The sequence below is a fragment of the Xyrauchen texanus genome, chromosome 41 (assembly GCF_025860055.1).
Source record: "Xyrauchen texanus isolate HMW12.3.18 chromosome 41, RBS_HiC_50CHRs, whole genome shotgun sequence".
Taxonomy (NCBI): domain Eukaryota; kingdom Metazoa; phylum Chordata; class Actinopteri; order Cypriniformes; family Catostomidae; genus Xyrauchen; species Xyrauchen texanus.
In genome coordinates this window covers 15671131-15697205 of record NC_068316.1, presented here as the reverse complement: position 1 = coordinate 15697205, position 26075 = coordinate 15671131, and the positions used below count along the sequence as shown (strand labels likewise).

At 37.4% G+C, this 26075-nt stretch overlaps 2 protein-coding genes across 6 annotated transcripts in view; both read right to left on the bottom strand.

The window, feature by feature from the left end:
• LOC127634148 (villin-1-like) overlaps nt 1–16421 on the bottom strand; it is a 36040-nt gene extending 19619 nt beyond the window's left edge. Inside the window, exons 1-2 of one of the 4 annotated variants that reach the window (XM_052113543.1) lie at nt 15878–16421; nt 4839–4969 (exon numbers count right to left, since the gene is read on the bottom strand). Coding sequence is in view for 2 of the 4 variants with exons in the window: in XM_052113542.1 (XP_051969502.1) it covers nt 12512–12527 (16 nt within the window). In the remaining 2 variants the exon portion in view is untranslated. Of the gene's footprint in view, nt 1–4838; nt 4970–12511; nt 12577–15877 lie in introns of those variants that run through there. The other 3 variants (XM_052113544.1, XM_052113542.1, XM_052113545.1) reach the window with 3 other exon arrangements.
• A 152-nt stretch (nt 16422–16573) lies between these two features.
• The window catches only part of LOC127634271 (CTD small phosphatase-like protein), a 52900-nt gene continuing 43398 nt past the window's right edge, over nt 16574–26075 (bottom strand). For both annotated transcript variants that reach the window (XM_052113744.1, XM_052113745.1), the window contains 4 exons: nt 21689–21745; nt 19779–19871; nt 19385–19570; nt 16574–17585 (listed from right to left, as the gene is read on the bottom strand). In XM_052113744.1, coding sequence (XP_051969704.1) covers nt 17460–17585; nt 19385–19570; nt 19779–19871; nt 21689–21745 — 462 coding nt within the window. In that variant the 3' untranslated portion in view covers nt 16574–17459. The remainder of the gene's footprint in view (nt 17586–19384; nt 19571–19778; nt 19872–21688; nt 21746–26075) is intronic.

The following is a 26075-nucleotide window of genomic DNA, read 5'->3' as shown; positions in this document are numbered from 1 at the left end:
AATTACAATACATGTCTTAAGTAGTTAAACATATTTAAGCCCTTAAACTCTGGAGCATTTTTGGGCTGCCACCCACAACTTTTTACACTCATTTTTAAAAGCACACATTTTGGAGATATTGCAAAAAAAAAAAATAATAATAATAATATTTTTTAGAGAACCAACCAAATAATTATAATGAATCCTCTAATTATTCATAAATAATATTGTATAATGTTTATGAAAAAATGTTTTGTTTGTTTTTGTTGTCCTAACTTTGTAACATGTAATTCTGGTACTGTTCACTCAAACTTATTTTATTCCACGAGGTGGCAGAACGTATTTTAGGCCCTCACAGATGTGCTTGTCTATAGACATTCAGTCTAATTTTCAGTTCAAGCACCATTCTTGTTGTTTCATTGAATATCTTAGCCTCTGAGTAGACTAGAAGCTCAATGTAGACACTAGACTGTTGAGCTCCTTCCTTTTGCAATGATATAAACATTTTATCATTAATAGCCGAAAACATGTTTTTCTGATTTGGCACGCTTTTCCTTCTGGATGGCATATTTTGTTCTGGACATCGAAGATATAAAATTGGATTATTCACCCAAGCAAGTTCACAGAAAAGTAAACAATGGCTAATTTTTAGAGAACATCCTAAGGTAAAAGCAGATATACGTTTTTAGCTATTCAGAGCTATTCGGGCAAAAAGCAGTATTTATTGGAGCATAAAAGAGACATTTGTATATACATGTTTCACTTTGTGATTTTTTTTTGAAAATCTTTCGAACTGTGGTATTAGGGCAACAAAATTAACTATACAGTCACATTCCTGAGAGTGAGAGCTTTCATTTGATATATGACTTTTTATGTGCTATGGGAAGGACTTTTATTTAAATATTTCTACCCCATTACCTCTGGGGGGTGCTATTTTTGTAGGGGGCCTTATTTTGTTATTTGAATTAACATAAATATTTTAAATGATACCTCATATGCCTGACTTATGTTTACAGAGACTTTAGCATTTTAAGCTAAAAAAAAAATCGTGATATAGTGCCCCCTTTGGATTCGGGAATTGGAGTGCACCTTTAAAGGTTAGTTATGTTAAACTGATCAACATGATCACACTGGAAGTCCGCATGCTATTTCCGAAAGTTCCGGTACCCTAGGATTGGCAACAGTATGCCAACTCACTGAAATACCCTTTCTCCCATCGGACATATTTAGAACGGCTCTACAAAAAAAAACTTTCCCTTGTGGCATGAATGGTAGCGTGTTGCGTCAGTTGCATGGGAGACCATAGTTCAATCCCCATTCAAAAGAGGAAGTAATCACATTTGTATAAACAATCATGAGTGTGATAAGGATGTTGCATTTTTATCCCTAACACTGCATTTCGACTCTACTAATGGTTAGGATTTGATCTGGGTTTTGGTTGGGGGTTAGATTAAATAAAATATGCATTTCTCTTCACTGTTTTACACCCTATTCAGCTGAAAACAATACTTTTTTACACTTGGCTTCTGGCGACCTCTCCTGGATATAAATGAATGTCACACTTGTTTATATGCTCTGAAACACTTAACACTTAAACCTCAGGGGGCAGTGTTTTCAAATTTGGTCAATGTATACCGATGTATACAAAGAAAAATTGGCACGCACTTGCCGATTTTTATGTGATATCAGGCTGTAGTGGTTCGGATGCATGTAAAAGCAAAACATTTGATTACACATGTCATTATAGGAATATGCTACTTGCTGTCAAAATATATTAATTTACTCCATGAGCGAAAGCATCCAATAATGAGGACTTTACTGAAATATAGTTGGTAGTAACTTATAAACTTTTAGAAAAAAGACCTGGCATGACCTACATTGGTAAATTCTTCCATTGAAGCCATCCATCTGTTATTTAAACTTTAAAAATCATGTTTGATAGCGTAATTCATAGTAAATAACTACATTACCCATGGTACAGCAGAGAAAGCTTCACCAATCTGGTCAAGCAAGACTGCGAAACATGCCTCGGAGCGAGAGCCCACTCCCATAATGCGTAAAATATATTGTTTTTATACTTATAATCAACAACCTAAAATCAGTAGTTTTATATATTCCCAACCTATTTATTCAATGGCATAATTCGTAATGCTTCATGGGATTGTAGTCCATGCCCTCATGAAAGACGGTAAGTACACATTCTTGTACCTTTGTCTTTTTGTCCGATTTTTAAATACTTATTTGCCTCAAAACAAAGTACGTGATTTTGTGATTTACCTCAGAGCTGGTTGGTTTGTTTCATGGCTTACAACTCTTTTATGAAGGATTTTATGAAAAGTCTATGGGATAAATTTATGGGGAAATTACTTCCAGAACCCAGATGTCTGAAAAAGTGGGTGTGCACTGTTGCGCTCTACAAAACAGCTTTTATTAGGCTACTGACATATGACTGGATTCTTCACATCATGTGAGTGAGCATGATTTAAACACATCTCTCAAAAGTAATCTTCATTTGCTTATGTGTAAAACATTTTCCATTTAACATTTTTTACATTTTTAAGTGAAAACATTTTCTACATAACATGGAAAAAAAAAGATACAAAAGAGCAAGCAAACATATAGTGTTGCACTGTACCCATTTCCCTGTTTAAATGTTTTTAATTAAACATCATGACAGATCTTTGCCAAGGTGAAATATCTGGGGGCGTTCCATTTTTTTAACGAATCATCACTTCATCACTCATAACAGTGAGTGGCTGAGAACAGATGGTTTTTGAAAGGATGATGGAGAGGATGTGGAGGATTTTGCTTTCCCCAGAGAAATCTGTACCACTAATAAACAGTGCCACCCAGCACCATGGCAACAAATGGATTTCACATTGAAGAAGAGCCTCATAAGCCGCTCAATAAATACAAAAGCTACTTGGCAACACAGAAATGTGTCTAAAAAACAAACAAACAAAAAAATTACAATTAAACAAAGAATAAACTAAGTTGAAATATTTTAAAAGACTCTAGTCATATAATGGCAAAAATCTTTTCTTGTTTCATCATCTTAATCCTGCTAAGGTCATTATTTCAGCATCTAATCAAAAAAATTCGAGACAAGCTGTGAGACAAATAACCTGTACAGAAATGGTGCACTGCAAACGAACAATACAATTCTACATATCACAATCCAATCCTCTTTATCTCGGTTTCCAAGCATCCCCTCGTTTTGAGCACAAGCCTAAAAGCACATACTCAAAATACAATGGCATTGAATTATAGGCATAACTGTGGTCTTTTTTGAAAGGAGACACTTGAAAGTTTGTTGTTAAAAAGTAAAAAATGAATAAAAGTCATGAAAATAAATAGTTAGAAAAGCTCAAATTCGTTGTAAAGTGATCAGCTATTGACAACTCATATGGAGTTTACATCACTGAATAAGTATGTGCGTCTTTATAACGGTTTCATTTTCATAACTCTCGCTTTGATATTTTGATATGTTGACATAAATTAAGAAATGTCTCAGGCAGTAACATTTCTATTGTGTATCATTGGCTAAATATCAAAGCTGAAGTATTAGACCTTTCTTACGATGTATATAGTTTGTCACTATTACAGAAGAATTGTATGTTAATAATACAGTTAATGCAAACAATACCAATAGTAAGATCGCTGGCGATCCCTGCCCAATGTTAACAGTGAAAAGAAATGCTGACCATTCATAATCACAGTGTAGCTGTTGCCTAGAAACTGGGGCACAAGAATATTGACTGAAATATTGTGTTGAGGGTGGAGTATGCAAAGGAGCATGAGAATAAGAACAATTTCAAGAGGATGTAGTGGACACCACCCCAAATTTAAATAACTCCAGTGCAAGAATTCAGCACCATGATGGATCAGATACAGTCATGCAAGTTCACCCAAATCAAACAGAAATGCTGATGTTCTATAAAAAATTGGTACCGGATAAACAAAGATTTGATGAGCCATTGTAAAATACCCCTACAAACTACATTACCACATCTTTGTGAGTTAACAGCAGGAAAAGTCAATTTAAAAGGCTGATCTAAATGTATAATACAGCACTGTGAATTTCAGTTTATGATGTTGCAAAGGAGTAATGAGATGCGAAAAAAGGCAACTTTTTGCTAAACTGTTTGAAAGGAATATAATGTATGTGATAAACTGATGAGAAGTATTCTCATATTCCTGAGTATTCTGACCATATAACCGCAGTGTCTTAAACAACAATATTTCATGGTGAGATCTGTCTGACCAACACTCTTTCTCTCTCATGATCTCATTTCATCAGATTAACTGATCAAATTGCATAAACATCTGATATGTTGATAATGCTAATCATTAAAGCAGAAAAACAATGTACACGCATCACATATCTAATAATTTGGTTTCTCCATCAATTACCTCTCTATTGACAAAGTTTTTCAAACAATAGTCAGCACTGGCTTTTTCAAAGGACCTAATTACACTGCTGGGCTTCATATTTCCTAGTGTGAGTTTGACAGTAGTCTGCTTTTCGATCCAGTTTATCAATTTTCTAAGTTTCTGCTCCACATGAGCTATCATTTTAAGCACAATTTGGCAATATTCCCATATACAAGCCTTAAGCAAATATATTTGCATTGCAAATAAAAGATACATTCAAGATCAAATTTCAGGACCTGTAAAACAACATAGCTTTGTTTAAAAGCTTAGCTCTAATAATACAAATGAAAAATGAGGCTATTATCAAAATTGTGCGTATCTAATGCCTTCATTAAGGACTGTCTATGTACAATCAAATGTGAAATGAAAAATAGTATAATTTATCATAATTTTGTTAGAACTTTAAATAACCAGTTTTCTCTTACCTTTATGCCTCAGGCAGCTGTATGTTCAACGTACTAATGTATTAAAGAATTAAAGAGTGGCTTCCTCTCCCTCTGTGTGTTAATAAAATGTGAGTTGATCAGGGAAGTGCTTGTACTGTATATGTCCAGCCCTACAGGTGAGAACACACCTTAATATTCACACAAGACTTTATATGGACAAAAACAGGAGCTCCCCCTGATCTCTTGACACACCAAATCCTATATAAACAAACCTTTAGAAATAGAAACAGATAAAAGTGAATGAAGGCTAAAAATATACTTGGCCCTTAAAGGTATTTGGACATTTTAGGCTCATTTAAAAATGTTTGAACGTCTTTGCATTTTTTAACAAAATATCAAACCAATATTGTTTGACCAGTTATTGTTTATCAAATTATTTATTACATTATCTATATAATATATATTTTGTTTCAAATTAAGACAGAAAGTATTGTGATTGTTGGTATTAAACATTAGTGAAACATTTTCATATAGTCAATGTGATGAGCGTCGCCTGTGGTTACTCTGCTAGGTCACCTGTTTTAACTTAATGGGAACTGACTTCATACATTCAAATCACTTTGAGACCAGTTGGTAAACAGTTTGTATAAGAAAAGTGAAGTTAGTTTTAAGAAAAGGTCTTCATTTGGCATCATTTGTCTGCAGATGCCGCTGGGCAATGAAATTAATATATATTAAGTGTGACTTACAGTAAATGTCCAAATACTTATTTTTTTAGAATTAAAAAATTCTAAATGTGTGTCAACAGAAATCATAACTTGTCTCATTCTGAATGTTTAGGCCTACTGCTCTTCAGCATTCCCTTACAACTCATATGGGGAATGTCCTTCCACACAACCTAGTTGAAACCTCTCTACAATAACGCCAATATTCGAATACTGGCTATGGTGTTCTTTTTAGGCACAAAGCTGTCTGCTATAAAAGCAGGTGCGCATCATTCCTCAAAATTTTCTTCCTTAAAAACAGAGATTCATCTCTTGTCTAGAAGCCCTCTACTGCTTCGCCGGAATCTTCATGGCAACGACAAGTGAAGTGCAGTGTTCCGGTGAACATCACTCCACCTCGCCGCTTGACACTTTGCTGGTGAACGGGCCACTTCAGCATCCTGATTCCCCACAGCGCTTCGGCAGGAGTTGTGTATCCTTATAAAGCAAGTGTAAATTGTTTATTGTGTATATATATATATATATATATATATATATATATATATATATATATATATACATACATATTACGCAGGCACATCCCGCCGTCAGATCAGCACGAGAGCTGCATTCTCTGTCTGTGTCACCCACGCAGAGTCAGCTCTCATTGATTCAGACTGCCCTCACTGCGATGATGCTGCGCTCGTGAATCACCCTCGTTCTGAGGGACAATTCAGCATCCCGTGCCCTCCCACCTGCCTCTTCTGTGATACCAAAGGGATCATATGAGGAGGCACGGCAGGGCCACGAGGTCGAGCAGCATGAATTTGAGGAGGACCTTGTGCCAGCACATGCCCCGCGAGCCCCTCGATCTCCATGCAATGCGTCTATGTCTTGTTTACCAGTTCTGATGCTGGGAATGATGACAATATCATGTCTCTCGCTGCATCAGGTGAGTGGTTAGTGGTCAATACTACTGCCACTCCCTCCAACGAGGACAAGGAGCATGTACGCGCCACTGACAAGGACATGCTTCCATTCCTTTCAAGGGCGGTCGAAGAGCTCAAAATTGAGTGGTCTCCTCCAGAAGAACCTACACAATCTCACCTTGATGAATGGTTCCTGCAGTCTGGATGTCGTCAAGCTGCCACATCTTATAGATCTGCCCCATTCTTCCCTGAATTTCATAACAAACTTTCAAAATTCTGGCGCTCACCCTATTCAGCCCGCCCATGCGGCAATTAAAAAAACTTTCTAATCTGGATTATGGGCAAAAAAAAGGTTATGCCCAACTAACCCCCCCAAAGAGGCGGTAGCGGCACATCTCTGCCCCTCATGCCCTCCGGGTCTTTCTAAGCCATGTCGACTAACGTCTGCACTGGCTGGAAGAGCATACTCGGTGGTGGGCCAAATTGTTTCAGCACTCCACGCATGTTCAATATGTTGTTTTCTGTCTCACGTTAATCACATGCAATAAAGTTTGCACATTATGCACAACTGCTTCCTAAATATTTGGAAACAAAACAAAAACAAATAACACAAAACTTAATAAAAAAGAATTAAAAAAAGCATACTTTCAAAAAACAATCAAATCGCACACACACATTTAAAACTAGATATCCCTCTCCACTACCCCTCCCCTAAAGCCTTCCAAAAAGGCAAAATATCTGCCCCATTTCCTATCAAATAACCCCAGATTTCCCAGCCTTATATACATCCCTTCCTCAAAGGCCGGCACCCTCCCCATCTCTGAGCACTACTCATGAAATGAGGGTGCTTCAACCGACCTCCAACTCCTTAAAATAACCTGTCTGGCGATCATGATGCTCTTTAGGACCCAACTCTTTATGTGCCCATTCTCAATGTTGATGACCACCCCATCGCCCAAAATATAGAGTCTGGGACAAAGTGAAAGCCGAGTGCTCAATACATCACATATAAGAATTTGAACTTTCAACCAGAACTCCTGGATCTTAACACACCCCCAAAAGACATGGGTTATGTCTCCATCCTCTGATTGACATCGCCAGCAGGTGGGTGTGTCTTTAAGACCAAGCCTATACAATCTAGTGGGGGTTAAAAAAAAATCAATGTAAAATCTTAATTGTATAAGGCAAACCCTTGCATCTCTAGATGCATACTTGAAGTTTTTTAGGATCCTAGCCCACACCCCCTTTAGGATCTTTCTCATATAATCTTTTGAGAGAATTCAAAGTTCCGTCTCCCAGGCTCTGAATTAGCAGGGAGTAATACACTGATGCCTCATGATCCTTCCCAAAAGCAGCAATTACCACTCCCACAAACAGTGCAGATTAGGTGGCGCAGCTGTAAATACGTATAAAATTTAGATCTAAGAATGCCAAAATGTTGAACCAAATTTTCAAAAGGTCTCAATACTCCACCCTCATATAGGTCACTGTGTGTATTAGACCCCTCACAATCCAATCTGACCAACAGAAAGGGGACTTATGAATACATAGTTTAGGGTTCAGCCATATGCTCGAGGCAACATTTAAATAAATAGCTAAATTAAACACTCTGGACACTTTTCTCCATATCGAGTGCAAATGCAAAATAACGGGGTGTGACTTACAGTAACTTCACCAGTTAGTTTGATTGAAAGGCTTTGCAGTGGTGAGATAGGGGCAATAATTTCCTTTTCAATACAAAACCAGGGAGGGACTCTCTCAGGTGGAAGTGACCAATGAGTCACATGTCAGAGACCCAATGCATAATAATAAAACAAAATCTTGGGTAGGCCTAACTTCTAAGACAAATAATCTTTATTAATCGGCCTATGTAACTTATTGAAATTTTACCTGGGATGTTTACCATTCCAAATGAAGGACTTCGCTATGCTAACAAATTGCTTGAAATAAGAGAGACATCTACAGGAAGAAACTGTAGCAGGTTGAAATTTGGAATACAATTCATTTTAATAACATTAACCTTCCCAATCATCTATAAATGTAATGAAGCCCACCTTTCCACATCATTCAGAAACCTTTTTATTAAGGGATCAAAATTAACTCTAACTAAATCAGACTAGAATACAATTCCCAAATACTTTATGCCCTGTTTGGGCCACTGGATGGAGCCTGGCTGAAAAGCAGTTACTGGACAGTATGCTGTCAAAGCCAACGCTTCGGATTTAGAACAATTGACTTTGTATCCTGAGAAATTGGAAAAGGAATTAATAATTCTGTGGAGGCAAGGCATAGATTTAGTAGGGTCGGAGACAAATAATAAAATATCATCTGCGTAAAGCGGAAGCTTATGTACCACACCTCCCGCAATCACCCCTAGAAAATCCCCCTCCTTTCTTATTGTGGCTGCTAATGGTTCTAGGGCAAGACAGAACAATAATGGGGAAATAGGGCAACCCTGCCGGTTGCCCCTATCTAGTAAAATAATCTGAAATGAGTCCATCTGTTTGTACTGCCACTACAGGGTGTCTATAAAGTAGCTTAATCCAACCAATAAAAGTATTCCCGAACCCATACATTTCCAAAATCTTAAAAAGATAATCCCATTCTACCATATCAAACGCCTTTTCGGCATCAAGCGAGATGACAGCGACCAGAGATTGATCATTCACTACTGACCACATGATATTTATTAGACGCCTAATGTTTTCAGAAGAGCTACAGCCTCGAATAAACCCCACCTAGTCTATATGTATAAATGATATCATAACTTTACTTAATCGATTAGAAAATTATTTGTCGATTGGATCTTTGTCCTTTTAAGAATCAGACTGATCCAGGCTTGTGTCTGCAAGAAATACAAGAAAAGTATTAGCCTTCCTTCTTTTTATAGGGTGCCCCAACCCATTCACATTCCATGTGGAGAGAGACAATCCACTCGTATTAACATTTGATATTTTGATATAGTAGAAAAATCAATTGTGTGCCAAAAACAAGATTATACAGAACACCCCCCAAAGAAAACAAACAGAAAAATGTAAATGTGCAAATTAACCCCACGCACAACAGCGCTAACAGGCGTCAATCCCTCAAAACTCAAAAGGTCCATGAATGCCCACGAGCCCCTGTGACAACTTTGCCATCAGATTGCTCAAATTACATAATAGAAAATACTTTGTAAAATAAATCCCAGCCAATAGACAGTATGAACACAAAGAATGTGTAGATTCATTCACAGAACTGTCTCAAAGGTGTAATTCTCCACAAAACAAATTTCAGCTGATCTTGGACAGACAAACGAATGTCCAGTGAGCCAGCTGTTATGAGTTCAGAATATGACGTAATCATTCCAATGTCCAATGTAAAAATACTGCACAAAACAAACTCCAGCCAGCAGGAGGCATAAGTACAAAGAATGAATAGATTCATCCACAGCTGTTCCGAAGCAGTGTTATTCAACAGAACAAGCTCCAGCCACTAGGCAAAACCAACACAAATAGAAACAAAACAGGCATCCCGGTTCCCCTGATGGTCAAGTCAATTAACTCGGAGGCCTCATAAAAGTATATACCATGACTTACTCAGTCCGTCAACTTTATAAAAGGCATCATTTGTGTGAGCATGTAGATATTTTGCGGTCATCCGTAGTGTCCACTCTCAAACTGGCCAGGAACTTCAGTGCAAAAGTGATCTTCCGCCAATGCAAAAGTTTCTTTAAGGAAAAGTGTCATTCACAAAACAAACTCCAGCCGCTAGGTGGAGCCAACGCAAAAAGAAACAATAATGATGCCTAGCTTCATCAAAAGCCACAGTAAGTACAGTGAGTCGACCCACTCACATGAGAAACACCCAATTGTTTACTTACCCATTGATTCTATAAAAGAATCGCCTTTATTCTCAGCTTGGCCGGAAACATCAATGCAAAAGCGATCTTATGTTGATGAAAGAGTTTCTTGCATTCCTTGAACCTTGAACCGATCGTGTTTCTCTCTTGTCGAATTCGCAAACTCTGGGAACAAGAAAATATTATGATTCTTCCAATAAATCTTTCCTTTGCTCCTCGCCTGGTGCAACACAAGATCTTTATCGGATGATCTCAGAAATTTGGCCAGGATTGATCAGGTCCTTTCTCCCACAACAGATTTCTAGCAGTATCCGACCTCACAACCGGATCTCCGGTACTCTGTGAGCTCGCTCGATTTCCAACTTGTGGCATGTTATGTCGAGCAGAGAAATTTCACCATATATCTGCCCTCCTCATGCTCAGGAATGTCAACACTTCACACGTTATTCCTGCGGCTTCTATTCACAAGATCTTCAAGCTTTTCAAGAACATGTTCCAAATCAACTTTGTTTGCAGATTGATTAGCGGATAATTCCCTCTCCGATGACTCCAGACAATCGATTGTTTCTCAATATCTGCCACTCTTGTAAATAACTCGTAATGACGTATTACAGCGAGATCCTCCTAGTCAGTAAGAACCTTCGTCAGCATCACCGACATGTTGGACAGTTGATGCTGGATCTCCTCTCCCGCACCATCCAAATCGAGTCCCCATTCTGTAGGCCTGTTGGGGCTTTCATCCTGAACATGTAAGTGTCTTTTAATGTCTCCAGAGCACTCGAACCATTGAAAATGAATGGTGTTTGTGTTAGGAATTACCTCAGTGATTGGTTATTACTTGCCAATCAGAGGCACTACTGAGCGAACACAGATACTTGCATCTTTGCCATATGGAAAATCAGGTCTTAATGTCAACTGGTGAAAAGCATACTTTCCCCCAGCCAGTAAATCTTCTTTTTTAGGAGTTCATGCATGCGCATCTCATGAACAACAGAGATGTGGACATACAGACCATTCTTCGGTTCAAATTGAAAAAACATTACCACTGAAGTAATTTCATGTGCATCGCGGTAACTAGCCACTGTCTGGCTGCTCTAGCAAAATGGACAGCACCAGCCTTCTACAAACAGGGTGTTAAGCTGGGTCAAGTTTTCAGAAGAAAGTGCTGACTACAAATTCATCCAACTCAGGTTGGGGCACAGTGTGTAATGGATGCCCAACTTTCGACATCTGGAAATAGGTGCGAAACAGCTGTGACATGTCAACTGCCTAGAGTTACTGGGTATCTTTCTTGCTTTGAGAGATTTTCATTCAAATATTGTGAATCATCACTTTCTGATTCATTTGGACAACACAACATTAGTGGTGTATATATGTCACCAAGACACGCTGGCTATGTATGGCTGGAGAAACACAAGTATGTGCTTCCACCGGTGTGCCTCCTTTATTCAGTCATCAGCAAAGTCTGAGTAGACATGGAAACAGTTCTGTTAATTGTGCTGAAATGGCCCAATCAGCCATGGTTTCCGGAAATGATAGAGATGTTATACAGCTCTCCATAGGATACACCACTGAGGAGGGATCTCGTCTCTCAGGTGCAAGGCACAATCTGGCATCCCCAGCCCAAGCTGTGGAACCTGCATGTGTGGTCGCTGAACGGAGTGCGCTAAACTTGCCTGAACTGACACATTCAGTCATGAACACCATTTTGTAAGCTAGAGCGCCGTCCACGAGACGCCTCTGCACGCTAAAACGGAATCCACTGATTGGTGTCTTTCACATGGCAAAGACCCAGTAAACTGCCCCATACATGAAATTCGCTTATTTCTTCAAGAGCGGTTAAGACACAGGACTCACTCAGTCAATGCTCAAAGTTTATGTGCCGAATATATCTGTGTATCACGCACATGAAGCCGGCGCCACTATAGACAAGCATGATTTAATCATAAAGTTCTTAGAGGAGCAAGACTTAAATCCACCTCAACTGGCTACAGTGCCGACTTAGGGTCCTAAACTTTGGTCCTTAACTTTGGTCCTAAAAGCACTTGCAGGGCCCTCCTTCGAGCCTTTGGACTCTGTTTATTTTGCGCATACTCTCCATTAAGACCGCTCTACTGCTGGATCTGCCCACATTAAAATGAGTTGGTGACTTATATGCACTATCAATTGAAAATTCATTTCTGGAGTTTGGCCCCGGTCTATCAAAAGCCACTGTCAAACCCAAAAAAGGCTACGTACCTAAGGTTCTAACCATGCCCTTCAGAGCGCAGGTCCACCTTCAACCTTTTTTCCCTCCTACATTTAATTTGGATGAGGAACAATCCTTGTATTTTTATGCCCTGTACGGGCGCTACTCGCCATGTTGAGTGCACCTGCCAGTTCAGAGTGTCGGATCAGCTCTTTGTGTGCTATGCAGGATACACAAAAGGAATGTCCCTCTACAAGCAAAGACAAACACATAGCCAATAATAAAATATTAACATTATTGTAGAGAGGTTTCAACTAGTCATGTGGAAGGACACTCCCCATATGCGTTAGCAAGCAATGACTCATTCCCTTCATCTTAGTGAACCAAGGTTACTTACGCTCAGTAGTCGTGACAAGAACAAGGAAACAACCCATGAATTAGTAAGATATCCTTCATATTTTCCTTTAGTAACACACAGTCTAACATTCCCAAAAATTGTTCTGTGCGTGAATGAGCAGTCTGAACAAATTGGACTGAATCGTGAATGGATTCAGACCATTTTGCTAACCCGTTTGGCCAATTTGCTGAATAGAACTGACTTTGAATAATTGATTTCAATCGGGCATCGGTTGTTCTGACACTAGACAGCCTACTACAGAAATGAGACGTCATGATTGGTGAAATATTCTCAAAGAAAATGTTTCTCAGGTCAGCTAATTGTATGCATGCACGGTGCAGGAGCTACTGTCCCATTGCTGCTTCTGATTCCACTCACATCTACATCAGCTCTTTCTCAGATTGCAAGTAACGGTTCAGACGGGAACACTACACAGACACTCAGAGCCCAAGAGATGAGACCGTGATTAATCTCTTACACTCGAGCAAATTATTCCGCCGTCTGGCTCTTGGACCAATGTTAGAGGCTTCCAGTGGCAAACGGCCCATCAGCCACTAACACAAACAAATAAAGTAAGCAGCAACGTGTTGCTTCATTAAGGTTTGGATGCTTCACCTTAAAGTGACAGTTCACCCCAAAATTAAATTCTCTCATCATTTACTCACATTCATGCCTTCCCAGATGTGTATTACTTTCTTTCTTCTGCAGAACACAAACAAAGATTTTTAGAAGAATATATCAGCTCTGTAGGTCCATACAGTGCAAGTGAATGGTGACCAGACCTTTCAAGCTCCAAAAATAACATAAAGGCAGAATAAAAGTAATCCAGTTGACTCCATTGGTGAGATCCATGTCTTCTGAAGCGATCCAAGTGGTCAGAAACAGATCTATATTTCCTATAAATCTCCACTTTCACATCACAGCTAAAGGGGATGAACATGCACTCAATTGCATGTTGTTCCTATCAATGTCCTATAGCAATGTATGTGAATGTGAAAGTAAAGATTTATAGTAAAAACTGACTTATTTATCTGTTTCTTATCCAAAGTGATTGCATCACTTCAGAAGACATGGATTAAACCAAAGTCATATGGGTTACTTTTATGGTACCTTTTATGTGATTTTTGGAGCTTTAAAGTTCTAGTCAAATTGTATGAACCTACAAAGCTGAAATATTCTTCTTTGTTATTTATTCTTCTATCTTTGTTCGTGTTCTGCAGAAGAAATAAGCCATACACATCTGGGATGGCAAGGTGAGTAAATGATGAGAGAATTTTACGTTTTATTCATAGTAGTGCCATCTTTGATTTTTGACGGGAATGAAAATGAGGCTGTGAGGGATAGACTTAACCACTCTTTAGTGACATGCACTGTAAAGCTATCAAAAAGCTTCTAGATCACATCTAATGTTCCACAACTGTATTGCCTGGAGTTTTTTTTTTTAGTTCCTGGAAAGATATTGTTTAATGTTTCGTCAGTGGAACAATCCAAAAACACTTTAAACTGTACAACTCATTAAAGAGACTGTAAGTCTATCCTTTCAAATCCTAGTAAACAAAACATTTGACTAAATTCACAGAGGAAAATGTTAGCTTTTATGATAATAATATTATTATGATAATAAAATAATAATTATCATCTATAAGTCATTAATATAAATAAATAATTTGGTGCAAAAACATTCAGATATCACCTATAATAATTAAATAAATTATATATGTATACTCCTTATTTACAGAGGACATTTTTATCATTGTTTCCATCGCCCTTGTACTCATTAGATTTTTCACCTCTTATTATAAATCAAACAACACAAATTCTTGATTTTATATTCTCCTCTCACCTAATGTCAGGACATTCAAATACCACCAATGTTTTTTACATGTACATGTAATTAAGTAATGGTCTTCCATCTGGTTAAGTAAACATTTGTGTTGCGCTTGCGTTTTTTGTGAAACTCATACATGGCCAATTCAGTATGTTAGTGGTAAATACTTTTACTGTAGGACTGGTGTTTGTGGGATTCAAAAGCATGTTTGTCTCTTAAATTTGCAGGTTTAAAATGAGAAATTGGGGATATAAGACGATTTTCATGTGACCTACCCTCTCTGACATTAAACAGCGTTTCTTTCCTTTTTGCTTCAGCACAAACGTAGACAAACATTCATAACAATGGTATAACAAACAGAAATGACTCATTCCCAGGAGAACAACCCACCACAGTACGAGGTCTCATATTCAGCTGGGCTGGCATGTGGCAGCACCATTCATTCTTCCCTCCCAGAGGCACCTTAAGCAAACAGCTCACTGACAGCACCCAAATTCAAAATGTAATTTTATACTCTCAGACACACAGAGAGCAGTTTTTCTCTAGAAGGCAATATACGTAAGCCACAGTGTTGAAGGTCATGTGATTCACAGACATTTCTGGGTGGTACCATATCTTGATAATCTTCTGAAGTTGGAGATAATGGAGATCTACAATTTCTGATGTATTGAATGCTTAAGCAAACACTATAGTTTAAAATATGTTGAGATGTATCCCAAAATTGTGTTTTATTCATAGGGAAGTCAAAGAAATGATATAACTAAATCAACAACCTGAACATATTAGGTTATAGCAAAAGAAGTCATTTTAAGGGTCAGATAAGGTAGAATTATCTAATTAAAGGGTACATTTCACCTAAAAAAATAAATAGAAATAAAATTACTCACCCTCATGTTGTTCCAAAATGTATAACTTTCTTCCTTCCATGTAACACAAAAGGACACAGAATTGAATGAAAATATAAATAATGAAACTGAATGGTGACCGGTAGCCTAACATCTTTTGTATTCCATGGAAAAAACACAGTCATATGGGTTTGGAACTAAATGAAGGTGAATGAAAAGATGACAGAATTTTCATTTTGGCCGATCCCTTTCAGATAACATCGGCATGCATTCACTTTTAATGTCTAAACTAAAAATGGAAAATACAAAATATTTGTGAAATGAAGGTGAAAAAGAAATACCTTACCTTTCACAGACTCCAAGGACAACAGATACAATCATTTAAAAACAGTCTTCACTTGTAAATGTACAGCTGAGCACATACTATATTTCCATGGCTGAAAAGAAAATCACAGTTTTTCCAAAGTTTCAGCACTAAAAACTACTGAAAAGCTGTTACAGGTGGCCCTTTAGTGAACAGCTTAAAGTTCATGACAAATCATGCAGCAAACTAACTAAATGCTCAGAGTTTGCTCATTAACAATGTTTTCCACATCCCACACCTCTCTGAACTCCATACTTTATACAAAATCAAACTCATTATGTACAACAGAGCATATTTAAATTCAACTGTACTATAAAGGTCTTGTACACAATGAACTTGTGTGTAACTAAATGTGCCTTGTGACCAAGGCCAGACATTTGGGGCAAAAACCAAGAGTAACAAATAATAACCCAAAATGAAAAATGCAAGAGCAAAAAATGCCCCTATAATTAAATCCTGTTTCTTTCATTTGTAACATCTGATATAGTCCTTGATATTCTATTCTATACCTAGTTATATATATATATATTATTGCATTAATAGTTTATATGTTGGTTTTAAAGTTATGAATGACAGTATATGTTTTACATATTTAAAAATACCCTAATACAGGTCTAAATTTAGAAAGCTAATTTCTGACACATTTTGAAAAGACAAAACATTTGAGCCATTCTTGATATTGATTACATCTTTATTGACTGCATCTTTTATTTAGAAAATGATGAGTATTAATTTCTGATCGTGACGTATTGGATTGTTAACATTAGCCTATTTCACAATATATATATATATATATTTTCTTTTTTTTAATCATTAATTCAAATCACAAATGGGTAATAGATGCAAACCACTGATTATCATCTTAAACTCAATGCTTATATGCTTTATTTTCAAAGGCATAATAGAACCCAAGAAAATAATGGCACCATCATTTGCCCAATAATATATTATTCAGTCCAGTGAAGACTCCTGACCAGAATTTTAAACGATAGACTCACATTTTCCCCTTGGTCTTACAGTGGGTATTTGTTTAAAGATTTCGAATTCACTGTAAATATGCAGCATACAAAAAAGTAATTTATGTCCTCATAAAAACAGTCAGAAGAAGGCACTTTATTTTAAAAGAGAAAGAGGGAAAATCACAGTTGTTAGCATTACTGTTGATGTGGAAAAGACTGCCTGCATAGTCTGAACAGAAGAGTTTAAAACTGTCTTTTCACCTGCCCAGAAAAATAGTTTGTCTTATTTTTTTCCTGGTAAATATATAGAACTCAAAGATAGTAAACTCTTGTGTTATAAAATGACTTGTTGTTTGCTTGTTTTCTCCATTCTGCATCAGAATTTGAATCTGAGTATACATAATTGCTGAGGACCGTTGAGGGTGGACATAACAGGAAGGTTTTGTCCGTAGAGTGATGGACGGAGTTGCGGCTATCTGCTCCTTTGCTGGGTGAGTGGTGTCCTCTAGAGGCCAGAGATGTATGGTGGCTTGGCCTGAAATGGATGTCAGGTTTTGTTTATGTATGTGTGGTAAAGTTAAGCAAGGCAGTACTGGACCCGTGTGCTACCTGGCCTTCAGGCTCTGTAACACACTGTAAATGTCCTTCTCTCTGCTCAGGTCTTCAAACAATGGCAGTAAATCCAGCAGCTCAGTGTCGGTCATGTTATCAAACCACGACTGTACCGGCACCTGCGAACACACAAACACCAACATTTCAATGGAGATAAAAATCAGCAACATGAGACTTTTAACCACATTAAAGACACCATGAAACCAGTTTTGTGGATTTTTGTCCATGTCTATTAGTTCTGAAGCCATTTATCCACTATTGTTCCGCTAAAATGTGGCAAAATTCACTTTTAGCTGATACATTCATTTAAAATTGTATCTCACCATGTTAAGCTCATTGGCTATTTACAAAAAGGGGACAAGTCCTTTGATACGTCACACCATAACTTACAGTTTCAATAAGAAATACGTCAACACATGAAAGAAAACCGTGTTCATCGAGTGATTTCACGGTGTCTGTGAAACGGTATAACTTTGCACATGCGTGGAATGATCTCAGTTCAGAAGACTCTGGGCTGTCATGTGACAAAACAGCATGGAGCCGATCACAGGGGTTTGTCTTTGGGAGAAACGCCCAAAAAACAACCTCTGGTAATAAGGTTTTTACATTGAAACTTGTTTGAGTCTGAAAGATTAGTCTCCAGTTTCATCTGATATGCCATTTTAAGTATTTGAGCGATTTATTGTTTTATTTTGACATGGTTGGCAGTGATTAGACGGTGCTGGACATTACTTTCAATCAGAATTAATTAAGCAAATTTCTGATGTAATGTCTGTAATGTATCAAAGCAGACGTGGCCCATTCTGACACTTACAGCATTTTCTGGATGGAAGCCACACTGCTAAACATAATGTACACTAATGTGTACTTTAGCAATTTGTTTTCTTAGAAATCCTATGTTTACTGTCCATTTTCACATTGAGAATCAATGGGCTCATCCAAAAGCTGAAAAATGTTGTATGGAGTTAGGATGAAAATATGGTGCATTTCAAACTGTTCTCAGACCAGTGCAGACATAAAGCAAACTGGAGATTATGTCATTCACTAAATAAGGAGCAAGGGAGGATCCTATGGCTCTCTATGCAGCTAAGTGCATTCACTCCTAAAATCTGACCAAAAGTTCAGGTTCAGGCTGCAGATGAGTTTGAAGCACTCAACATGTTTGGCAGACATGGGAATCAGTCAACAGATTCAGATTTTCTAAAGTATCATTTTATTTTGACATGGTTGGCAGTGATTAGACGGTGCTGGACATTACTTTCAATCAGAATTAATTATGCAAATTTCTGATGTAATGTCTGTAATGTATCAAAAACATGAATAAACATAATAAACACTTTGATTTAAAAATAAATCTGATGTTCTATAGCTTAGTATAATTAAAGATTTCACAAGTTAGTCCCGCTGTCCACATATGTTGCTCTAGAATTGATTTATTTTTTCTTTTGCTTGTTTATTAGGTACTACTTGTTACAAATCAAAAAGGGAAATTGAAAATCAAAGGGGACAGTATCTGAATTATTGAGACAGGTGGTCTCCACGATCTAACAGACATCAGGCTTTAATCAGTACCTTTAGCTCATTAGTTTGAATACAGAATAACATATTTTAATCTAACGGGAGGGATGCAAGATTGTGGAGGAGGTGACAGCAGAAGTAGATTCTGAAGCGTCCTCCACTGGTGGCTTGCTTTACAGACTGAGTTTATAATTAATGAGAAGTTTGACTGTGGAATGCTAGCGAATGGGTTCTGACTCATTAATTCCACCAGAAAAAACAAATTCTAAAATAAAACACATCAAACATCTCAAGTCTGTGCATGCAATCTATCAGAAAAACAATACCAGTAAGGATTGTTACTGAGTAAAAAAGAGCATTCTGAGTGCTCAAAGCAGACGTGGCCCATTCTGACACTTACAGCATTTTCTGGATGGAAGATATAGGAGGCAGGTGAGTTGTCTACTATGATGACTTGGTTGAGCTCTCTGCCCAGTCGGCTGAGGTCTTTGACGTAGTTCCCCCTGTGAAACACACAGGATTCCCTGAAGAGCCGTGCCCTGAACACACCCCACTGGTCCAACAGGTCTGCTACAGGATCAGCATACTGCAGGACCACAAAGAGTAAACAACAATCACAATATGACCCCACAGAATGACTTTCACCACCTACTGTATATGTACAGTAAGTGTGGGAGGCATAAAACTTTTATCCATGCTTTATCTTTAAAATATTAATACTTTTTAAAAATTACTAAAATTAAAATGAACAAAAACTATATAAATACTCCACTACCCCTTGTGTATAGTCTTACCTTTGCTAAGCTGGCTGTAAAAAGAACACATTCAAACATATCGCCCATTTTCTGCAGAAACTCATCCACGTGAGGCCTCTTCAGTACGTAGACCTTCAAAGAAACCACACAAAACACAGCTCATTATTTAAGGAAAAAAATCACTGCTGATTCCAGGAAAAAGACAGAAGAGATGCTGGCATTAAACGTCTGACAAACCTTTTTATAGTTTTCCGATCTTGAACGAGATGCCCATTTGCCGCAACCCAGTGCAAGTAACCAAGAACAGGCCAACCCTGATCCACAGAGCCTATCCTGGATTACTTGAATCAGGTAACAGCCACATCCCAGATGGTTTCCAACATGACAGACAAATGAGCTGTTATTGATGCCTTCTCTCTCTTTGATGCATGCATACACATTCATACTAGCAATCAACACAATTTGGACTCCCATGACGTGTGCTTACTCTGAGCTCTAAGGCTGATGGCAGAATGGTGACATTTGTTTACGTGAAAGTCAGTTACTTCCAGTGAGAACTTCCTCACTAAACTGCACCAAATGATTCAAAGAGAATAATAAAAAGGAAGCTAAGTTTGAGATTCAGTCTGTGAATGGGCTCATTTACATATAGTTTTTTTTTTCATGAGATGAAAGGAAAGCAAAAATAAATATATATATATATATATATATATATATATATATATATATATATATATATAAAAGACAAGAAAAGAAAAGGTATTAAACATGCTGCAGCCACATAGGACACATTGTAATTTGTAAGATATTATTACTGTTTGTCTTAATTCGACTGGGCAACACGAGCCCTTCAGGGGTGTGTTTCCCATTAACTATGTAACTCACTGTTTAACCACCATAGTACGATGCATTGTTAGAGAAATTAACTAGCTAGTGACAACTGTTACTGAAACTGTAGTAATTATGTTGTACATCCACTGTTTGAACCACGTTGGTTCAACAATATAGAGCTGTCCTTAATTACGTTACGCAGGGGGTGGAGTAATAACTTCTGCGGATATTAAATTATAATAGCTCATATACACTTACTCCAGAAAGCTGTTAAATGCGTGAAAGCTGCTGAAGCATGAAAGCTGCATGCACTATATAAATATGACCAGATAAATCGCAATAGTGGGGTTTTCCTTTACATCAGACTTAGAGGTTCCCCCAACACACTTGAGCACATTCCCCATGCAAACTCTTCACAAACATGTAAGAACTACACTTATGTGTTAACACAGACACATAAGAAACATCAAATTGTTGAACTATGTTGGTAACGATGCTTTTAGGAAATGCACCCCTGACCAAACTGATCTTGTGACAAAAAAGCTACCTAGATGCAGCTCTTTTTAACCTGAGATGCTCTTTTTAACTTGAAACAGCATCTAAAAAACACCTATGCGTACATGTACAAGATGCTGAAAACCGTTTAGCATGAGTTTGTGTAGAAAACAATGGAAAAACAGGCACCATAATGCATTCTGAGTGAACTGCTTCTTATGCTAGCAAAAAGCATATTTCTCCATTACGGTCTCTCATAAGTACAGTATTTGTGTATGAAATCATAATTTTGTCGAGTAACATGTCCTATAATAGTTGTTGTTTTACCAATGCGTGATTGTTGTTTGGAGGGTTCTTAAAAACAGTTTGGACTTTTATCATCTGCATTTAAGCTGTATTTAACAGCACAGCTCAGGATTGGGCTTGGGACTATGTTCTTGTGTTATTTTTATAAATGTTTATTTTCCAGAACTGAGTGCAAATTAGCAATGATGGCAGTGTGCAAGTCACATACTTGTTTTGCATGCGCCAGCCAAACAACAGCCATTGAGATGAATGTAAATGCTAACAGATAGCTCTCAACCGGACCTCAATGACTGCATTTGAACCCATTTGCACAGTACCTGATGAACTGTTCCATCAATCTCCACAGGGACTATAAAGTCTGCGTTGTTGATGGGCTGTAAACAGAAAACAGAAAGACATGCTTTTAAAACCTAGTCCAAACTGGCTATCAGCATCATCCCTGCCACAACAATGTTACAGATGTTTCATCTGTGGTGTTCTCTGAGAGTGCAGATGTTTGTTTGTGTAGTGCCACAGGAAGTATCCACTGAATCACATGCTACCCATAGTCAAGCCTTTCAATTAAAATTCTTTGAGCTTGGAAGACTGTATGAACTTGCATAACAGAGTGAGTATATGTGTGTCTGAAAGCTGACTGCATGGAGCTGGGAACTGCAAGCGTCTTTGAAAAGAGACTTGATATGCCTTTAAAGAAAGTGTAGGGAGAAATAAAGGCGAGAACCATAGAGCAAACAGAGAGGATGAAAAGGACTCAGTGGGCGGCTCAGAGCTGTCTTAATGCCAAAAAGAAAAACAGAGAGATGAGGAGAGAAAACTTTTGCTCTGTACTTTTTAGGCTTTTGTTAAAAACAGGGGAATTCTGCGGTTCATGTCTCTGATTGGATGGCGGAGAAGGAGGCTCAGCCAATAGCGTTTCTGTCCCCTGTCTGACCTGGTTTGCATAACATCACAACTGTCTTTGTTTTTATTTACTGCACCGCTTAACAGACACAGTTTCTAAATAAGTTAAAGGGATAGTTGACCCAAAAGGTTAGATGTTAGATGCTCCGACAGAATGTTAGCCTCAGCCATCCTTCGCTGTTTTTAGAAGATGCAATGAAATTGAATGGTGACTGAGGCACGACCTGATTCTGTCTAACATCTCATTTTGTGTTCTATGGGGTATAAAAATAAAAAATAAATAAACAAATTCATACAAGTTTGAAACAACATGAGGGAGAGTAAAACAGATTTTTACTTTACTTTTACTTTTATGCATTTGGCAGACGCTTTTATCCAAAGCGACTTACAGTGCACTTATTACAGGGACAATCCCCCCGGAGCAACCTGGAGTTAAGTGCCTTGCTCAAGGGCACAACAGTGGCATCTTGGTGGTGCTGGGGCTTGAACCCCTGACCTTCTGGTCAGTAATCCTGAGCCTCAACCACTGAGCCACCACTGCCCAGTTTTTTCATTTTGGGGTGAACTATCTCTTTAATATATAGATATATGTAATACATGGAGTAACTGATTAAAGATCATTTTTCAAATAAACAAATATTTTACATATCAATTCATTATACAGCCAGCAGGAGGAGTGTGGGGTCTATACGATAAGGAATAGCAACACCTGACTTGCTAGATGTATTGACATGGCTGGGTGTTGTTGACATACTGTAGGTAAGGTACTTAATATTTACAATACAAGGTTCCATTTGTTAACAACATTAGTTAAAATTAAGTAACAATAAACAATTTTTATTTTTTAAATATATGTATTTTTAACTAACATTAACTAAGATTAATAAATGCTGTAAAAAATATATTGTTCATTGTTAGTTCATGATCCCTAATTCATTAATAGAGCTTAGCTAATGGAACCTTATTGTAAAGTGTTACCAATATTTCTAACATTAATCTACATGATAACAACATTAAACCCGTTTTCAAACCAATTATTACACAGCTCTCTAACAAGCAACACAGTAAGTAGTCAATGAATTACCGATCTACAACACACTAGTCAGGGTTTATTTTGGCGTAAACAAAAAGAGGCTATGAAGGATATCATAGAAGTAATTCCTGCTTAATTTGTCTTTCTGTCTTAAAGGGACAGTTCACCCCAAAATTTTAATTGGCAGCATGCAATATTGTTCATTATTAGTTCACGATACCTAATGCATTAACTAATGTTAACGAATGGAACCTTTTTGTAAAGTGTCCTCAATATTTCTAACATTAATCTAAATTTTTATTAAAAATATCTATTATATATCCCATTTAAAAAGCTGAGAACTAATTTACTGTCATCTGAATGAAAATCAACTGTCATAAAGTGCAGTATACTGTATAATCCCTAAGAGAGAGAGAGAGAGAGAGAAAGAAAGAAAGAGGGATTAGATTACAGTAGTGTACATAGAATACACATGCAAAAATCACAGTGACCTTTCTTCCAGTGAACTCACCGTGCCTGGACTGTATTTAACCTCTGTTTTCAAACCAATTATTACATAGCTCTCTGGAATACTTCATTCAGAATGGTCAATTTCAGCATTCCTCAGTCAAATATATTTGTATTATGACAGCTAAACTGTATAATAAACCACTGTCCCATGCATCTGATTTTCTAAATAAATGTGCTAGTTTCATGTCTCTTGTATCACTCTGTACTCTCTCTTCTTACATAATAAAAATATTTAAATGTCAATAAATATGTCTCTTTATTTGTGTCTATTAAGTAAGTAGGTGGTCATTTTTGCTAAATTAACATGTATAAATGTGTATGATTGTGCATATGTGTTTTGGTGTCAGGGTGGGTGTATTTGTGCATGCACTTTAAGAGTGTGTTTGTTAGGTTGTGAGCACGCACAAAGGCATGCATCCCTCTCTCTGGGCCTCTTTCTCTCAGTCACAACCTTTCTCTCTTCTCTGAGCAAAAACACAAGCTGCCAGGAAGACATTTTAAAGGAGGACAGGCTCTGCTTTACCAAAACACTATTATTCTTGGAGCAAACTCAGTGAGTTTCCTGTCACTGTCTTCTAATTGCTTGTTCTTTCCGAGCTGAGATGTGTCCAGCTGTGGAAGACACGTAAGCATTAAGCTAGATGTGTGGATATGTAAATGTGGGGTGTGTATGTAATCAACCAGACACAGTTGTTTATTTGACTTTGCTGTGTGTGTCAGTGAGCTAAAAACCTGCCTAAAAACGAGATGCAGAGAAATGGGTCAATGAGCTCAGCAGGTGGCTCCCTGAAGCACCAATTTCTAGGGACCAGACAAGCATTTAATCTCTGAAGAGGATTTGATTTATCTGTGACTATAAATCCACCCCAACAGTCTCAAAAGATAGCCATTGCCTTCTGCTATTATGTCTTAGATTGCTCGATAGAATTATGAGGCCAGTCTAAAACACTCTATGCCAGAACCTAATGAAAACTCCTACCCCTATCACTGTAAACCCTATCAGAATTCATCTAATATAGTCTGACAACTGGATTTTTATATTTTCTGAAGAAAACCAAGTTTCTATGATATTCTGGTCCATTGATATGACAATCAGATATTTGTAGGTATCATTCATGTCCTAATACATGACAATGTAATACAAATGCGGGGCATGAATGGGGGGGGCATGTTGTGGGGCATGTTGTGTGTAGTTTAAAACTTGATACGCTATTATACAAATGCTTTTATACTATTATACAAATAGTAATAATGATGCTTGCCTTAGCAAGCACCACTTCTATCAAGCAACACTGTAAGTAATCAATGAATTACCTATCTACAACAGACTAGTCATGGTTTAATTTGGCATAAACAAAAAGTGCCTTTGAGGGATAGAAGTAGATCCTGTTTAATATGTCTTACTATCTTAAAGCAATAGTTCACCCAAAAATTTATATTCTCATAATTTCCTCACCCTCATGCCATCCCAGATCGATGCAAATGAATGGTAATCAGGCCTTTGAAGCTCCACAAATCACATAAAAGCAGCATGAAATTAATCCATATGACTCCAGTGGTTTAATCTATGTCTTCAGAAGAAATATGATAGGTGTGGGTGTGGAACAGATCAATATTTAAGTTATTTTTACAATAAATCTCCACTTTCACATTCAGAAAGAGAAAGTGAAAGTGGAGATTTATGGTAAGAAAAACAACATAAAAACTTAAATATTGATCTGTTTCCCACCCAAAGTAATTGCATTGCTTCAGAAGACATATTAAATCACTGGAGTCTTATTGATTACTTTTATATGCTGCCTTTATGTGAATTTTGGAGCGTGAAAGTTCTGGTCACCATTCAAATGCATTGAATGGTGCTGAAATATTCTTCCTAAAATCTTCAGTTGTGTTCAACAGAAGAAAGAAATGTATGCACATCTGGTATGGAATAAGGGTGAGTCAATGATGAGAAAATGTTCATTTTGGGTGAACTATCACTTTAGGGTCTTACATCACATCTAATTTTCCCAACCTATGTTTCAAAAAAAAAATGTAATGCAAATTTGTAGAAATAATTTTTTAGTTTATTTTATATATCAACTGATACCAAGGTAAACAGTAAATACAACCGTGCTTCTTGTCCTCAAAACCTTCTTTTCTTTCTCCTCAAAGTAAAAATGGCATCTATCTTGACTAAGATCTACAGTATATCAGACTACATATGCTATCTACTCTATTACTTGCTGGTTTGAGACTGTCTAATGTATCAGACTCTGTAT